Source organism: Brassica oleracea, chromosome C2 (assembly GCF_000695525.1).
Source record: "Brassica oleracea var. oleracea cultivar TO1000 chromosome C2, BOL, whole genome shotgun sequence".
NCBI lineage: Eukaryota > Viridiplantae > Streptophyta > Magnoliopsida > Brassicales > Brassicaceae > Brassica > Brassica oleracea.
This window is the reverse complement of record NC_027749.1, coordinates 48,525,521-48,544,277: the sequence shown is the minus strand read 5'-3', so window position 1 is coordinate 48,544,277 and position 18,757 is coordinate 48,525,521. Positions and strand designations below refer to the sequence as shown.

Genomic DNA, 18,757 nt, shown 5'->3' with positions numbered 1-18,757 from the left:
CATCTAGGTTAAGTATACTAACAGCACAAATTCAAACATCACAAAAAATATTTACATAAACATTATAATACAATAATTTAATCAAAAAATACAATTCAAAAAAACAATATTCAAAAGAAAAGTTATATACTTAATATTTGAAAATCAAATATATTTTTGCTAAAATTGTACTTACCTGGCCAAAGAGATCAACCATCTTTTATGGATCGATCGATTGTTGAGCATGTGGTCGATCCAAAAATACTCTACAGTTTAATTAAATATCTAAAAAATTTATTCCAACACTCAACAGATAGTTTTGCTAAATATGATAACTAGATAGCCAACAAAATTACAAAAAAAATATTTAAATAGTAAAAAATATGTTAATTTAACGTGTTAAAATTTAAAAATAAATTTTAATTATGACATGCATCTTAACATTTATATAAATATATATCATAACCTAAATATAAATAATTAACAACTTAAATTAGAAAAAAATAAAAATTATGGGCGTAGCCCGGGTTAATCCCTAGTTATCCCAAAAAGGAGCTGTTGCACTCCATCTCCTAGCACCATCATCTCTGCAACGTTATTTCATTCTTCAACAGTTAAATCAAAGAAGAAAAGTACAGAGACAGAAAGAACAAAACTCCTCTCCTTCTTCAGCCCACGATACAAAAAACCCATCTTTCAAAACTCTGTCTCCCCACCTCCATTGACAGACCTGAAGCTATGCTTCCTCGTCAAAACCGTTCACCATCATACTTAAAGTCTCTGTCTTTGAGCGTTTCCTTCAAAGGGTGGAGGCTCCCGAACAGAAACCCGCATGGACCCAAGCCGGCGTTTTCGAAGCAATCATCGCATCCACAAAAGGATTCAGCAAAGACACAGATCTCCTCCTGGGCATCGGGGAGGAAGAGATCAAGGGTCTGATAGAGCAGCATGGCGGTGGAGTGCGGTTGTTTGAGAGAAGAGCTGAGGAGAAGGTAGAAGAAGCCACCATGGGAGAGGGAGTGGAGAGAGACAGAGAGGAAGGCAAAGCCCTGATTGGCAGGCGAAGCCCTGATTGGCAGAGCATTTGCAGTAGCAGTATGCTATAGAAATTAGCATTGGCAGTAGCAGTATGCTATAGAAGCAGTATGCTTTTGCAAACTGTTTAATAGGATGATTGCTATAGCAGTATGCTATTTAAAATTATTAGAAAAATTAGTATATAATATATAATATATTTATTTTAATTAGTATATTAATATATTCATTTTTAATGAATATATTTCTAATATATATATATATAAATATATTAACATATAAAATTAAAAAGATATATAATTAATTTATTTTATTTTAAATTTTAAAAATTATGGTTATATCGAAAAATATTATTTAAAAATAAATTTTATAATTAAAATATATATTTTTTAAAATAATATTTCACATTTAAAATAAATTAAATTATATATTTTAAACGCGAAAACTATTTTTTTAAAACAAAATTATTATAAATTAAAATTTTATTTTCTTGATATAAAAATAATTTTATGATATTATCAAATAAAATAAATGAATTAATTATATATTTTCCGTAATTTTATAAATTATAGATGCAAATGCTCTTATAAAAGCTTTATGTGAAAGCATTGGCCAGAGAGCATTTGGAGAACATTTGCATTTAGTAAATGCTTTTCTAAATACTTTTCTAACAATTGTTGATTGGATAATGTAGAGCATAATGCTAATGCTAATGCTAATGCTAATGCTCTACCAATCAAGGCCGAAGAGAAGAAGACGAAGAGACGTCTCTTCCGGTACCAAATTAAGAGACGTCTTTTAGGTTTATTTGTCCTTTTGATTTTATTTTAAATCAAATTAAACATAAGAGACCCCCGAATACGAGCGATAATGATGCTCTAAGTGCCTAGGCATATCTAACCCGAAAATCAAATAAGTATACGAATATCTAAAATTTAGTTTATCTACCTAAAATATTAATTATATTTAACTTTAAAATTACCAAATATTTTTAAAATACTATTTATAAACCAAACTATCCAAATATCGAATTATCCAAATATTTTTATCCAAAATATTAAAATCTAACTATCCAAAAAGTCGAATTAATTATCCAAATAATTGTATCCAGAATGTATTAATTTATCTGAATTACATGATCTTTGATTCGAGAAAACTGAAAAAAACTGTTTTTCTTTATCGATAAACTGGAACTGAAATTTATCGGATATTCTTGAACCGAGTTGAAATGGAACCAAATTTCATAAATAACCGAACAGTTCCTATATCTATCAAAGCGAAAAATCAAAATTGAAAAAAAAAACTAACCGGAATCGAACCAAAATCCGAAAGCCAAGGCCTAGGTATAACTTGTTAAGTGTTTTTCTTTTACACACTGTTCAAAGTGTTTCCAATGGCAGGAATGTTCAAACATATCTTATATTGGGTTACTGCAAGAACCCCTAACTTGAGGGTCATGGTACAGCATCTACTCCTGCACAACGGTTACAAAGACCTTACATTCACCAACGATTCTCAAGCAGCTAATTGCTTAAGAAAACTGCTAGAGGAACTTAAAGGGAATGGTGGTATATTGTTGGTTTTTGATGATGTGTTTGCTGGAGCAGAATCCTTGCTTAAGACGTTTCAGATTAACCTTCAAGATTATAAGATTTTGGTCACTTCTCAGTTTGAGTTTCCCAGTTTTGGTCCCACTTATCATCTGAAACCTTTGGAACATCGAGATGCCAAGAACCTTCTCATTCAGTTGGCATCGCCACTGCCTCATCACACAAATCCAGATGTGTTTGAAGATCTTCTTCAAAAGGTATCAGTTTTTGATTCTAGCTCATGGCTGTAGAAACACTAAATCCATCTTTTTTGCAGACATTGAAACGTTGCTATGGACTCCCGCTTGTGATTGAAGTAGTCGGTGTTTCCCTTAAAGGACGAGGTCTACATTTATGGAAAGACCAAGTCGAAAGCTGGTCTGAAGGGAAAATAATTCTAGAACGTCTGCAGCCTAGCTTCAATGCCCTGGAACCTCATCTTAAAGAGTGTTTCATGGACATGGGCTCGTTTCTTGAGGACCATAAGATACGCGCTTCGGTAATAATTGACTTATGGGTGGAACTATACGGTACTAGTAGTAGTAGTAGTATTGTGTACATGAAGTACCTCAATGACCTTGCTTCTCAGAACCTGCTTAAACTTGTTCCTCTCAGGTATGTTTATTTATATGTCAACATTGTTTCTTTGCTACCTTCTTACCATGTACCACTTTGATGAACTTGTTTATGTACTTACCAGGAGAAATGAGCAGGAAGATGGATTCTACATAGGCTCTTAGTCACTCAACATGATGTCCTGAGGGAGCTGGCTATCCATCAAAGCCGATTGGAATCAATCTTGGAAACAAAAAGACTCCATTTGAAGGTCATAGAGAACTTATTTCCAGAATGGTATTTGAATCTTAGGCAGCCTATTAATTGCTCGTCTCTTGTCTATCTCCACAGGTAATCCCTTAGTGTCCTTTTTTTTTTCTGTTCCTAACAATATAATTTGGACTTTCTGTTGCGAACAAACGCCAATTAATTTTGAAAAAAATCAAAAAAATTAAGAAAGTAAAATACGATTGAGTCAAATATCCGTTTAAAATTTGTACATTGGTTATGTATATTAGTCTTTCCGTTTCACTAAGATTGTAATTTTAGAGTTTTCATACACTTTAAAAATAAAGCTATAACTAGATTTGGACCCGCTCAACCGTGCGGATATTAATTTTCATGTTAATTTATATATATTTTACATAATTAGAATATATTTTTAAAGTTACTTATATATTTAAATGGTTATATATAATTATTTTAAATATAACAATTTGATAGTCTTCATTCTTTAAGTTAATTGATTATTTCAAATCATCACATATATTTGTTAATTTTTATTATATATATTTTAAAATTATTTTTTATTCAATTATTATGATCATGATCCATAATTCAAAGCGATAGATTTCCTTTATCAATATTTTTTATTATATATATTTTAGAATTATTTTTTATTCAATTATTATGATCATGATCCGTAATTCAAAGCGCTAGGTTTCATTTATCAATATTTTTTTATGTTTATTCATTTAGGATAATAACTATATATATATATATAAAAGTTTAAGAGAAGTTAATTTTATACATGAATAATCTAATTTACTAATGTTACCCGTTCTACCAACATATTATATTTCTAGCATAAATTTTTAATGTTTGTGAAAATAAAATATATTAATTTATCAGTTTAAAATAATTTTATCATATTTAGTTAAATACAATGTTTTATTTTAAAATGATAGATATAACTATAAAATAGTAAAATTTGATATAATTTTTTTCATTTTGTAAAAGATAATTGAGTATATGTATATATATATATATATATATATATATTAATGTATAATAACATTAATTTCATTACTAATTACAAAATTAGTGAAAAGATTTATATACAATTTTTGATAATTAAGATATTGTTATAATGTTTTTCAACACATTTGTTAAGAAAATTAAATATATATATTTATATTTTAAATTAAAATATATCAAATTATTTTATGATTTAAGTAGTTAAAAGATTATATATTAGCATTAAGAAAATACATTTAATAAAAAATTTAAATGATGATCCAAATAAAAATATTACACATGAATCAAGATGAGTTTGTTAACCAATCCGGGTTTTTAGGAGTCGATGTTATATTATAAATGATATATTATTAATCCATATTATTAGTAATAAATGAATGATAACTAATTTCTAGCGAGGGTCCATTTTTTAAAAAGATCACACATGAATCAAGGTTGTGACTTCTGTTTTAATATATAAGATATTAGTAATAAATGAATGATAACTAATTTCTAGTGAGGGTCCATTTTTTAAAAAGATCACACATGAATCAAGGTTGTAACTTCTGTTTTAATATATAAGATATAAATAATAACCCTACTTTAATACATTATTTATATTAAAAAATATTATATGTAATTATAATTGTCTTAACTAATATGGACAAAATGGGTGAAAACTATAAAGTTACACTGAAAACACAAAACTACTATTTATGTGAAATAAATAAAATCTCAAAACTACATTCTTTGGGAAAAGGAGAAAATATTATTTACAGTCCCTTATACCTATATATATATATATATATTACCTCAAAATACGATTTATCATTTTTCCCGTTAGAAAAACATCTTTCTTCCGGTTAGACGAATTTGACCGTTTAAGGTACACAAAGATTTAAGTCATTTCTAGAATTAACATTTTCTCTATTGTTTCTAAATATATGACTTTCTTACAGCTATGCTTTTGGTTACAGATAATTTGTTCTCATCGAGTTGGGTTGAAATGGATTGCCCCAATGTTGAGGCTTTAATACTAAATCTTTCTTCATCAGACTATGCATTACCAAGCTTCATTGCTGGAATGAAGAAGCTAAAGGTTTTTACCATCACAAACCACGGTGCTTCCCCTGCAAAGATAACAAACTTCTCGTGTCTCAGCTCATTACCAAACCTGAAAAGGATCAGGTTTGAGAAAGCTTCAGTCACTTTGCTGGACCTTCCCCAATTGCGACTCGGCAGTCTCCAGAAGATATCTTTTGTTATGTGTAGTTTCGGTGAGGTTTTCTATGACTGTGTAGATGTTGATATCCCTAAAGCTCTTCCTAGCTTACAGGAGATTGAGATAGACTATTGCTACGACCTCGATGAGGTGCCTTATTGGGTATCTCATGTTGTTTCGTTGAAGACACTTAGCGTCACGAACTGTTACAAGCTTTCTAGACTTCCAAATGATATAGACAACTTGAGTAAACTAGTAGTGTTGAGGCTGGCTTCTTGTTTTAATCTCTGCGAGCTGCCTGAAACGACTAGCGAACTCAGAAATTTGCGGTTTCTGGATATTTCTCATTGCACGGGGTTGAGAAAGCTGCCTCTAGAGATTAGGAAGCTGCAGAAAAAGTTGAAGAAGATCTCGATGAGGAAATGTTGGATATGCGAATTACCTGGCTCAGTGGTAAATCTAGAGAATCTGGAGCTGATATGACATGAAACTGAATTGGTGACGTACATCATTGTAGAGGACTCAGTAGTTCTCAGGAAACTTTGTTCTGAATAGATATGTGTTTTTCCATGCTGGAACACAACTTCATGTTTAGTATGGTTGTATACTTATTTATGGGCTTCTTATGCCCAAATTAATGGGCTTTTTTCCCCTAGCTAGTACATTATGATACACCGTTTCCACACGTTCTTATTGCTACGGTGGGTGCACAAACACGGAAAATCCACCACCACACAAGTGAATTATTTGTCAATTGTCGACAACACGTGTTGACCGTAGAATGTAAACTTTTATCCAAAGGTTTGGGCTCGCGTGTGGACCCCGTGAGGACCTAACTCATCGTGTGGTTGGTTCTCGACCAGGTTCGGTTGCCGAAATTAGAACTTCCCTTTCAAAATGGGAAGAATCCACTCTAAAAGTCTTCTAGTGTAGTGGTGAGTCTATGCTTCTCTCGTCACGTGTGCATGCATAGCTCCTCATATGACTCATTACCACGTAGGTTCTTATTTTAGATCTAGTGGGAAAACGTTTTAGTTTTATTTTTGGCTTAAATGGAAAAAAAATTTAGTTCCACAAATCGAATATCTTCTAGTCTATTTTAGTAGGACAATTCTAGGATAGTTTTTTTTAAAGTGTTTATCATAAAAATAGCACTGAAAAAAAAAATGATCAAAATAGTCCATTTTTATTTTGAAATTTTTAATATTTTTTTTTTATTTTTTAAAATTTGAAACTTATCACCAAAACTCCACCCCTTAACTCCAAACCCTTAGGGGGGTGTATTGGACCGAAGATTTTAAAGAGTTTTAGAGTGTTTTAATTTTGGTAGGATTTAGGTGAGTTTTAGAGTTATTTGAGTGATTTCATTTAACGTTTAAAAATTAAAATCAAATATGTAGGTGATTTGGTAAGATGTTTTCTAAAAATTTCAGAGTTTTTAGGTGATTGTTGAAATGAGAACAGCTTGGATCTCAATATTGATAAATATCTGTGATGGAAAATTATAAAGAATTTCGTTTCAGCAAAAGGTGTTTAAGTAACCCGCAGCAGCCACAATAATTCACAAGACTAATAGAACTTCGAAGCTACAATGTAAAACTGCAGCCGTTATAATGCCTCTGCAGTTACAAGTAGTGCAAAACTGCAGTCACCATTTGAATTGTTATTTGGATTTAGTTCTTACAACATATCTCCACAAGCTGGCATTTTCTTGACAAAGCTACCTTATTCGGGCAACTATGGAGGTTAGAACCTCTGCCTACGGAGAAGAAATAGAAATGGAATGGCTTCTCTGTGTGAGTGATCACATTGTAGAGATGACTACACATTTTCAGATGGAGCCAACAAACTTGAGGTTGATCACTTGTTCTTTCTAGTTCTCTGTTTGAGGAAGAAGAACAGTGCATTCTTCGGTAGTGTCGCAGATTTTTAGTGCCATGGTTGAAGATAAATGACTTGCAGACCAATATCAAGATCTTTATTTTAACATCCCCAGCTCTCAGGAAACTGGATAACTTGCTTCTCCTAAGAACATATGACCCCTCTAGCTTCTCTTAAGGTAATTTTGAGTGGAAAAGGCCACTTTTTTTTTTTTTTTTTTTTTTAGATCTCTGCCGATCATTGTTATTTAATCCTCTAACATTCCAAGAAAAAATCTTCATATGTACAAGTTTGAAGACCGACTTGCGGTTATAGAGAGGATTTCTTTCCCGAGGAGAAACCTCGAATCCGAAAAGAGAAATCATTTTTTGGAGGCGTCTTAAACAGAGAGGCTTTCCAAAGCGCTTCCTGTCTCAAAGCTCTCCTAACTGCCTTAGGATGCTTAAACCACAATCTATCATCCTCTTCTGTATCAACTTCCGGCAAAGGCCTCATCTTTCTCCTTCAATCTCTGCAGGAGGTATTAGATAGATTTAAGGAGACAGAGTTTTGGAATGTCAATCAAGGAATCATGGCACCCGAATCAGCAGCAGCAGATGGATCGTATTCTTTTCGAATCTGGTGGCTGCAGTTCATCCAAAACCATAAACATGATTTCTAATAGATCAACAATTCACACCAGAATAATGACACTACCTGGTTTGGCAGCAAGACAGTCAAACTTCTCAAAGTTTGCAAGACAGTGGAATCCCCGATATTTTTGCCTCTGTTATGCGAATACAGAGTTCATCATCATTAAAGCCAAAGATTGACGAACGTTAACCTCTGAATCACTTCAAGTTTCTTTTCTGAATGCTCTCACGATGAACAGAAACCCAGTTCCAGATTCTCCGTGTCAATTAATCATGATTCATGACTCACCATCAATAGAGTTTAGGCAAGCCACTGATTCATAAGAGAGAGATTGAGAGAGAAAATAATTGAGAATGACTAATTATACAGAGAAGAATAATTTTATTCAGATTTCAGCATAAGAATAAAAGGATCTGAAATAGTTCTGCAATTTTGTTTCTTGATTCTTTCTTATGAAGTCTCTTCAAATAACATATGCAAATGTGAGTTTTCTATATCGACAAATTATAACTAAAAATGGATGTAAAGTATTCTAAAACCCCATTCACAATTTTTCTTCCAGAATATTACTTAGCTTTGAATAACACTGGATTTGATTTCAATTTTATAAATTATTAGTTGAATAACACGAGATTACAAGTGATTTGAAATGATTTCAGATAAGTTCTATGTTCAATAACACATGATTTGGATTTTGTTTTTAAAATCACCAGTTGAATAACATGGAGTTTTAAACAAATCCTAAAACCCTTTAAAATTCTAAGTTCAATACACCCCTTTAGTCTAAAATAACTAATCCTAGGGTAAAATTACATTTTTATCATTTAATAAAATTTATTTTAGTTATTTTCTTTATTGAAAATTACTTTTGTGATAAAAATTTAAAAGAAGTTATCCTAGAGAATTCTCTGTTACTGTTTTCAAATACACAATACACTAGAGAAAAGAAACATAAAGTTATATATACAAATTACAATGTCTTTGAAACTACACAGCCAACGTCTATTCTTGTGGTTTGAATTTAAATATCCTCTTCTCAAGAAAATAAATAAATAAAATTCCAACCTGTACTTACCATAAAACTTCATAACTTTTGTTTCTCAAGTCCAAAAATAACTGAAAATACCAAAACAATAATAAAAATAAATGAAAACAGAGAAAAAGATTTTGTGTGCATGATTGTTGCCGACATATTCGGGATTCATCCAACGAACCAATACAGAAAATCAGTGTTTGTTGTTTTCTTATGCGTGATGGGTCCCGCCCAAAAGACTACTGTCACAAGCGGTCAGACACAGTCCCCGTAAATTGGGTCCCACTGACTGTTCCCTCGACCAATGTGAAACTCGAAGGTTCGTGTCCAGTTTCGTCACGGCGTCTGATTATTGCGACCTGACATGCTACGGTTATCGATCCGGTTCACTCGCTGTAAACTAATTATTTAAAATATCTAGATCGAACCGGAATATGGTCAATGTTAACAATGTACTATAAGCTAGCGATATCGAACCAGACCAATCATCCCCTTTATCGTGAGCTGTTTATTTCGTATAACACAGGATCTCTATTTATTATATTACATATGCATGCACCTGCACAAATTTTTTTAAAATTAAAGTTTTTTTTATTAGTTTATACATATATCATATATATGGACCATACTCACATGTTATTGTTTATAGTACACATCATAAAAACTGTTTATTCATACTTTAAAATGCTTATGTTAAACGTGTAAAGCTACGTCGACGTACGTACTTTATATGTATTTTGAATGCTCAACTTGTGTTTCTTTTTTCATTATATATTTGGTCTTCCAAGAATATTTTCTCAATAGAAGATATGACTAGCTAACTACACATGTAACGTGCATGATGAAACTGATTATTACTAAACCAGTATATTATTGTTATCTTATTTCATCGTGATTAAGCATTTGTGCCTTTCAGTTTGATAACTTATGCATCAATAAAATCGAGGGTTTTAAACTAGAACATGCATTTCTTATACTGATGCATCATATACACTCGGTAAACAACAAAAAACATAGAAACATTTTTTTTTAGTTAAGTATTTGAATTTCATTAAGCAAATAATGACACAGGGAGATACATTTGAGTGCATCTAAATTGCTAATCAAAGCAAGAGTGTCTTATTAGGGAGCCACAAAAAAGATAAAAAAAGACTCACTAGAACAAGAAAGGTTAAATCACAACACAATGGAAGTGATTAAAGTTTAGCTAAACTAACAATTCCATGGACAACATTGAAGTTTGCAGTAGACACAGTGAGAGATTTGATGCCGGAACCTACATCAAAACCTCACAGGCCCGAAGAGAACACAACCGGAGAACAGTCCGAGGCACTACGGACCATTCCGAAGGCGACTCCAACCGGAGAGTAGGCGAAGCAGGGTTGACCCCGCCCTGGTCCGGCTATCACTGTCCGGCTATCACTGGCGGTGAAGTCCACTCCAGACGCTGCATTCTCAAGAAGATGACGAACCGTGATCCCGATAACCCAACCCCGACGATGAGAAGCCAGCAGTTGAAGAACAGGTGAGTGACAAGCATATAGAAGCGGAGGTTTTAGCAGCTCGACTCCTGTCCCATCACGCGAGCAGAGCACAAAAGATACCAACTTCAGACCATCAAGAGAGGCAGAAGACAGAGGCCTTCTTCCTTCAGAAACTTGAAGGGCGAAGGAGCATGAGCTCCCATCAGCAGGCGAGAGGGGAGAATAGATCCATCGAAAGGAGCTGAGACATAGCAGAGTAATGACACGAAACTCCGATCCATCCCAAAACCCCCCGATAGAACTGGATCCTAACAAGACGCCATGGCAGTTGTCGAGGAAGAGTACCAGAAAAGAAGTCCCCGGCGAAGAGTCTCGCCATCGCCTTTTTCATCTCGGAACAAGTCACAAGACATGGAAGTTCTTACCTTTAGCAATCGGAGGAAGAGACAAATGAAGACAGAGGAGGGAGTGACCATGCCGAAAAGGTAAAGGCAGCGACGCTTATCCATTCCGGCGGACCCTCCATGAGAGATCTGACCCAGATCCGCTCAAGTCAAACCCTAGATCTACTTCCAAGACGACGTCTCCTGCTCAGATCTGACCTTCCACGACTTCGCCATCGCTCCAGGGAAGCTGAGGACACCCTCAGACGCCGGTTTGGTAGCCAGATCCGGCTGATACCTGACGAAAACCAGAGTAGATGAAGCAAAGAGAAAGTGGAAAAGTCGAGTTATGAGAGAGAGAAACTGGACACAAGAGCGATTGGAGTGGTGACCGACGGGTAGAGACCCTCTGTCGGCCACCGAAGTTGTAACAGATGCGGTTGTGGCGAGAGGAGAATGTACGGTGGGAAGACAAAGGGAAGAGAGAATCCACTCACCTCTCTCTACGTTTTTCGTTTCGTACGCAGTTTTTCTTGGATCATAGAAACATTTTGAAATGGAATTATACGAACGTTTACTAATGATGGAACTAATTATCAATATTTGAGTCAAGGGCCAAGGCAAATAACAATCAGTGCACTGCCTTTTACTGGACTTTATCAAAAGCTTGAGAGCATTATTGTCAAGTCATTTCTGTCATTTTCATGCTTTTTCTACCCATCTTGTTTAGCCGGTCGTCAAAACCCGTTGCGAAAATAAGATAAAGCCGGAACGTTTACATAAATTATTCTCTAGAGTGTAATTTAAAATTTTGTATTTTTATCATTTGACCTCTTCTTCTATAAAAGTTGCAAGCTTTATAGTTAGTTTCGATATTGACCTAAATATCTTTTGGTTAGGAAATTTATTGATATATTTTATTTATACGTATATAATACAGCAACTATGGTCTTTAAATATTCACATTTAAACAATATTTGTATATTTTACTTGAGATCGATGTCGTTGACATACAGATATATTGTTACCACGATAATCATATGACGCAATGCCAAATAAAGTAGTAGTATCAATCATAATATATAGATATATATATATGATTAGATTCCCCAACCTTCGAATTTTATTTTCGCTGCTTGACCGTATTTCTTTTATGCCTTCCGCTTACCTAATTTTATGCCAATTAAATTGATTTTTATACACTGTTTTTTTTTTTGATATTATACGTATGTTAACTGCATAGCTTTCAGTCCAAAATGATGTTACATAACCACAACGGAACTGTTGGCAGTCTCTTAAGGATAATGCTAAATATAATATACATATACTATTTGATTGCTTTATTATCTTGCTCATTCATAAAAATAGTGAACTTTTCAGATAACATTTACCTTTTGGTTTAGCCTTAGTTTCAAAAAAAACATTTACCTTTTGGTTTTTTTCTTCATATAAATATTGATTTGTTACCCTTGTTACTGTGATATTTACTGAACTTTATTAGTTGTTTGTATCTGCTTTATTTGACTTTTGATGCAACGATATGGGCTCATTCATCTGTTAACCCATTTCATTCCATTATGTACACAATATTCTCCTTTTGTTATTGTGTTGTTTCTAACAATAATTTTTATTATCATGTACATGTAAATAGCATGTTTTAACACCATTTTAAATTAGTTAAAGCCTGTAACAAAAATGGTATGATCGAAGATTTAATTGTATAATTTTCGAAGAAGATATAAACGTATCTCGTAGTTGTCTCTGTTTCTGATAATCGACACTTAAATATTCTACAACTTGTTCTTAATTAACTAATTTTTATTTTAAAACATAAGAAACAAATATCGTGGTGAGTTTATGATTATTAAAAAAATATAATTATTGAATTTCTGATTTTCTGACATCCACAAAAGACCAAAGACATTGTCGTCCATGCCTTTGTCCTTCTCTTACCATAATATAAATGACAGAAGGAACTATTACAACACCGAAAAAGAATTAACTTTATAAATAATCTTTCTTGATTATTCCATTTAATGTGTTTCTTTCTCTTTGGAGCATTAAATGGATTCTGATTATTCTCTCTCTCGCTTCCTTAGCTAACTTTTTTTTTTTTTTTTTGTAACTTGTTCCTTAGCTAACTTTTCTTCTCCGTTTGGTGCTACGTCAGCTTTTCCGACAATACGTCATCTCTACGGCGTCTCTGAGCCATCTCAACGGTCTCTATTTCTATCTCTATCTCTCTTTTATACATCTAAGTTGAATCTGACTGGTCTGTGACGAATCAAGAATGTTTAAACAAAGAGGGTGAAGAGTAATCTGTTGTTGGATTTTGCCTTTTAGGTTTTCATATTTAAATATATGTTAAGCAAAAGCATGCTCAGAAAGTTATGAGACTGTGATAGATTTTTATTTTCTTGTTAGATTTCCCTGAAAAAGCAAAAGAGGGAGAATCTTCGAGTCTTGCAACTTGTTTTTCATTTCCTTATTAAGAAATATCTCTAAATGTGTTTTCTATAAAGAGAAACTTGATTTCCTTTAGAGTCAAATTCATTTTTATATTTATAATTAGAACTTATCTCTTTTTTTTTTTTGTAAACTATTTAGAACTTATCTCAAAAGATAACCATTTGATAATCTCAGAAGCTTGTTTCAATGGAATTCCATGTCAGACTTATGAATATTCTGCTAACTTAAGCATATTTTTTTTCTCATCTTTTAGATTCTCTGCACTATGACTCATCTTCGTACCTTTTAAGTTTAAACCTCTTTTTGGTATTTTTCTCCAATACTTTTAGACATTATATTATGTCCCTCTAACTCTTAAAACTCTCATCCAAGAATCTAAAACCTCTCTGTTCTTTCTTTGTTCAACAGATTCAAGATCATCTTACTCACTGTTGCTTGATATTTTCATCATCTGGTGTAATTAAAGAATGGGGCATTTTTCGTCCATGTTCAGTGGATTAGCTCGATCCTTTTCGATCAAGAAAGTGAAGAACAACAATGGAACTTGCGACGCTAAGGAAGCTGCTGATGAGATGGTGAAAGATGCAAAAAAGAAGGAGATGATTCTGAAATCATGTGGTTACGTTTATGCAGAAGGTTCTAATAACTCGGCCTCTGTTTTCTCTAAACGCGGTGAAAAAGGCGTTAACCAGGACTGTGCCATCGTTTGGGAGGTATATTACAACGCTACTAACCTTTTTCCCGTTTTAAAATTTTTCTGCGTTTGCGTTTGTTTGTTAGACTTCTTGGTTCCTTCTAGATTCATATCCTTTGTGCTATTTACCGCGTTTTGAGTATGTTTAGCGTTTTGACAATTTATCTTTGGTAATCAGGGATTTGGGTGCCAAGAAGACATGATATTCTGCGGGATATTCGATGGACATGGTCCATGGGGTCACTATGTAGCCAAACATGTAAGAAACTCAATGCCTTCGTCGCTTCTATGCAACTGGCAAAAGACTCTTGCTCAAACCGCACTACTAGAGCCCGAGCTAGACCTTGAAGGCTCCAATAAAAAATTCTCGAGATTCGACATATGGAAACATTCATATCTCAAGACATGCGCATCGGTTGATCAAGAGCTTGAACATCACCGCAAGATCGATTCTTACAACAGCGGCACAACCGCTATAACCATTGTCAGACAGGTAAAACATAAAACAATTAGTGATCACTCCGAGTAAAAATATTTGAATCCAATAAATTTAACATTCATTAAAAAACTTTTAAAAAAATATGGTTTCCAACTGTTAATAAGATTTTTTGAGATTTATATGTTCATTGATCAAATGGTGTGTCTTGCCGTATGTAGGGTGATGTTATTTATGTATCAAACGTAGGCGATTCACGAGCAGTACTAGCCACGAGTTCGGATGAAGGTAGCTTGGTTGCTGTTCAGCTCACCCTTGATTTCAAACCGAATCTGCCTCGTTAGTTCTCTCAATCCTTCTTGAACTTTACCTTTACTAGATCTTGAAAAAGATATGAATATTATTCTAGTACGTTCTTGAATCTTGATTCTTGTGTTTGTTTTGGTGTGAAAATAATAGAGGAGAAGGAGAGAATTATCGGATGCAATGGGCGGGTTTTCTGTATGAAAGATGAGCCAGGAGTCCATCGTGTATGGCAACCAGACACAGAAGCACCGGGTTTGGCTATGTCAAGAGCGTTCGGAGACTATTGTATCAAAGAGTATGGATTGGTCTCGGTCCCTGAAGTCACTCAAAGGCATATCTCTGCTAAAGACCACTTTATCATCTTGGCTAGTGATGGGGTAAGTATCTGTAAACCGTGAAAACAAACAAACAATACTCATTCATTCACATTCCACACACACTTAAAATACTTTAAAGGGTTTTAAAATGCCAAATGTAAGACAGAAGAAAACATTTGAAAAAAATGAAATTAGAATATTATTTATTCGATTTAGGAACATCTCATTCTAATTTCGGTACTGTTTAGGTTTTGAGTTTTTGGTTTTATATAAAATAGCTACAGGTAAAAATCAAATTTATTATAATAAATAGATTTTGGTTTGAACAGTTTCATTTCGGTTTTGGTTTTAATAAATAGATTTTGAAGTTCAAAATGATATAATTTTCAGTTTTTTGCTTTTAAATATATAAAAATAAAATATTTGAGACAGCAATAGACCCTATTTCAGATTTTTGTTTAGGTTCAAATAAACATTTTTGATCGGTTTGCATTGAATTGGTTCATTCTGGTTGGACACTCCTAATTTCGTTTATTTATTGGTAAATTTATTGACCAATTTGTTTTTTGTTTTTGGTTTGAATATAAAAGATATGGGATGTGATCACAAACCAAGAAGCTATAGAGATCGTTTCTTCGACCGCTGAGCGGCCTAAGGCGGCTAAGCGATTAGTGGAGCAAGCGGTTCGGGCTTGGAAGAAGAAGAGACGAGGTATTGCAATGGACGATATGTCCGTGGTCTGCCTCTTCCTCCATTCCTCTTCATCATCGCCATCTCTCTCACAACATGTTCAACATGCTCAACATGCCACGACTTTTAAGTAAAAAGTTGCGTTTGTAAATAGATCAGCGATAGCTCTCCGTTTGTAACATTGATTTTGAAATTCGAAATGCAGTTTTTTTTTGTCGCAGCCATCATGAGTTGGTTCATAAGTCTCATCGTGTGTGATTGATTTATATGCTGACAAAAAAAAAACGATAGGAAGAGTGAAGAAACCATATGGTGATATCAAGTGGTAAGTAGACAACGTATCCCCAATATATTAATTCTGGAGCATTACAACATGTTTTTGTAGCCATGTATCATCACGAAAATGATTCCTAGAATTGTTAGAAAAATAAGTTGGTCTATATAAACATATACCATGTTTTTTATTAAACTAACTATTACATTAATTAGTAGTGTACAAAAAAAATATATTTTTTTCCTTAAATAAAAGATACAAAATTACTTAATATGATTAACATATATATGACAATTAATGATTATAAATAATACATATTTGATAACAATTTTTTTAACCTCTCTTTTTTTGTTTAATTTTATACTATTAAAAGACATTAAACAATCATTTTAAGCATATAATAAAAAAAATTAGATTTTTTCTTATATGTTATATTTTGAATTTTAAAAAACAACTATAAATTACTAAAAATGAATATTTTGTGATCAATGATTTAACTTTTTTTTGTTTAAGTAAGATACAAATGATCATATATCATAAGGGTGGGCGTTCGGATACACGTTCGGGTTCGTATCTGGTATTCAGTATAAAAGTATAGAACTCGTTCACATGTTTCTACACTTCGAGTCGGGTTCGGGTATTTTATGTTCGGGTTCGGATATTTTGGGTTGGGTTCGAATAATTAAATAAATTATTCATTGTTTAAATTTTTTTTGTATTTAAAATATATTTTAACTACTGACAAAAAGAAAAAAAAATATATATATATTTTAACTTAACTGGTTTTCTTATTTTTAAAATATTAAACTATTAATATGTTTGAAAATAAGACTTTAAAAATAGAAAGACACTAATTTAGTTGTTGTTTTGAAATTTTATATGCAACTTTTGTTAATGCAAGAAACAAGAGCTTGATATGTATTTTAACTGAGTAGCAAATGATTTTTTCCATAATTATATGTATATTATCTAATTTTGAGCAATAAGCATCATTAATATAAATATTTTGAATAAAATGAGATAAGTAAACTAGAAATATATGGTTAAGTATACTTATGTTTGGTTATCTTCGGATATCTATTCGGGTTCGGATATTATCTATTTGAATTCAGATATTACCCGAACTGGTGAAATAAGTAATTTGTTTTGTTGTTCTAATTAGATGATTTTTAGACCGAGCTGGTGAATATATACTATACAGACATTTAAATTTTGAGTCTTCACTTATATTCTATAACAACTTAATATATTATATTTGAACACTAACATGTTAATATAGTTTGCCGGTGATTTTTTTTTCAAAATTTTGATTCTTAGATATGTATATGGAGTGAAACTAATTTTTACAGATGTCCATTTTTTTTAATTGACACTTATGTAATTCACCGAATTCATAAGAGAAGTTAAAAAAAAACTTAACTCATATCAATGAAACAAAGACGAGAACGAAAGCACAATTTTATAGAGATAGAAAATGAAATCACTTATGGAGAGTCAATAGTAAACAAATCGAGAGCAGAAAACCTAATCCCCTTTCGTCATTATATAATCGATGTTGCCTATTTGGTTTTGGTGATTTGTGTCATCCGCAAAAATTAATTTATTTTTATGCATATGAAGTCTTAAAAATAATTAAAATGAGATGTAATACGTTAACTCTTCAACAACGATGATATATTTAAGAGGTCAACATTTGTCTTCGTCATTTTATAATCGATAAAAAAATGTAGTGTTGCAAAATGTTAAAATCATTTAATAAACACACATTATTATAACAACTCACTCCGCGCATGCGCATGGGTTATCATCTAATGAGATCATATATTAGAAGCACAAATGTATACTGTATGGTAATTATTTTGAATTTTTATATGGACCATAGTATTTAAGGTGATAGATGAGCATAGATTCATAGTTTTTGTTTTGGAAGACAATGAACTCATATTTTCATATGATGTCATTATATGAGCACATCACCAGCACGGCCGTTTAACAGCACGCGCAAGCAGAACGGTCGAACATGGCCCGAAATATAAAAACAAAAAGTTTAAATTTTTAAAAAAATATATATAGATAAATTATTGTAAGAACCTTAAATTTTTTAGATATAATGCTAAATTTAGAACTTATAATTATAAAAATCAGACAAAATATTAAATTTTAAAATTACTTGATAAAATGTACGATTAATAAATTTTTTGAACATGGTCTAAAATTAATTTGAGACGGCCCTGATCACCATATTAGATGTAGTCTAAGCTCAATAAAATGCGATCATCATCATAAAGTTTGACCTATATAAAATGAGAGATGACGGCTTAGCCCGAGGTTGCAAGGCTTGAATCGGCTCATTCTATCGTACTGTTGGTGCTCGACTTTTCAAGTGTCTAAGATCAAATCAATGTAGTATAAAAGATTGTCTAACCAATCCTAGGTGATTCTAAAGCAAAGGGAATGCAAGTTCATGCTTAAGCTAAGTGAAATCCGGTTTTAAAGATGGTATGAACTAAGAACTAATAAGCTAATAAGTAATGATCTTTC

The 18,757-nt window shown here is 32.5% G+C and overlaps 1 protein-coding gene and 1 pseudogene across 2 annotated transcripts; both read left to right on the top strand.

The window, feature by feature from the left end:
• Window positions 1-6,206, top strand: part of LOC106322602 — a 10,273-nt pseudogene extending 4,067 nt beyond the window's left edge.
• A 6,820-nt stretch (window positions 6,207-13,026) lies between these two features.
• On the top strand, window positions 13,027-16,166 carry LOC106321356 (probable protein phosphatase 2C 73). Of its 2 annotated transcripts, XM_013759644.1 has the most exons (7): window positions 13,027-13,121; window positions 13,160-13,249; window positions 13,908-14,212; window positions 14,372-14,686; window positions 14,851-14,968; window positions 15,089-15,312; window positions 15,843-16,166. In XM_013759644.1, exons 3-7 carry the CDS (start codon window positions 13,967-13,969, stop codon window positions 16,074-16,076), a joined length of 1,137 nt encoding a protein of 378 aa, XP_013615098.1. In that variant the 5' UTR covers window positions 13,027-13,121; window positions 13,160-13,249; window positions 13,908-13,966; the 3' UTR covers window positions 16,077-16,166. The 2 variants fall into 2 exon arrangements, with proteins under 2 accessions (XP_013615098.1, XP_013615103.1); XM_013759649.1 differs by lacking the exons at window positions 13,027-13,121; window positions 13,160-13,249 and adding an exon at window positions 13,644-13,805.
• The last annotated feature ends 2,591 nt before the right edge of the window (window positions 16,167-18,757 follow it).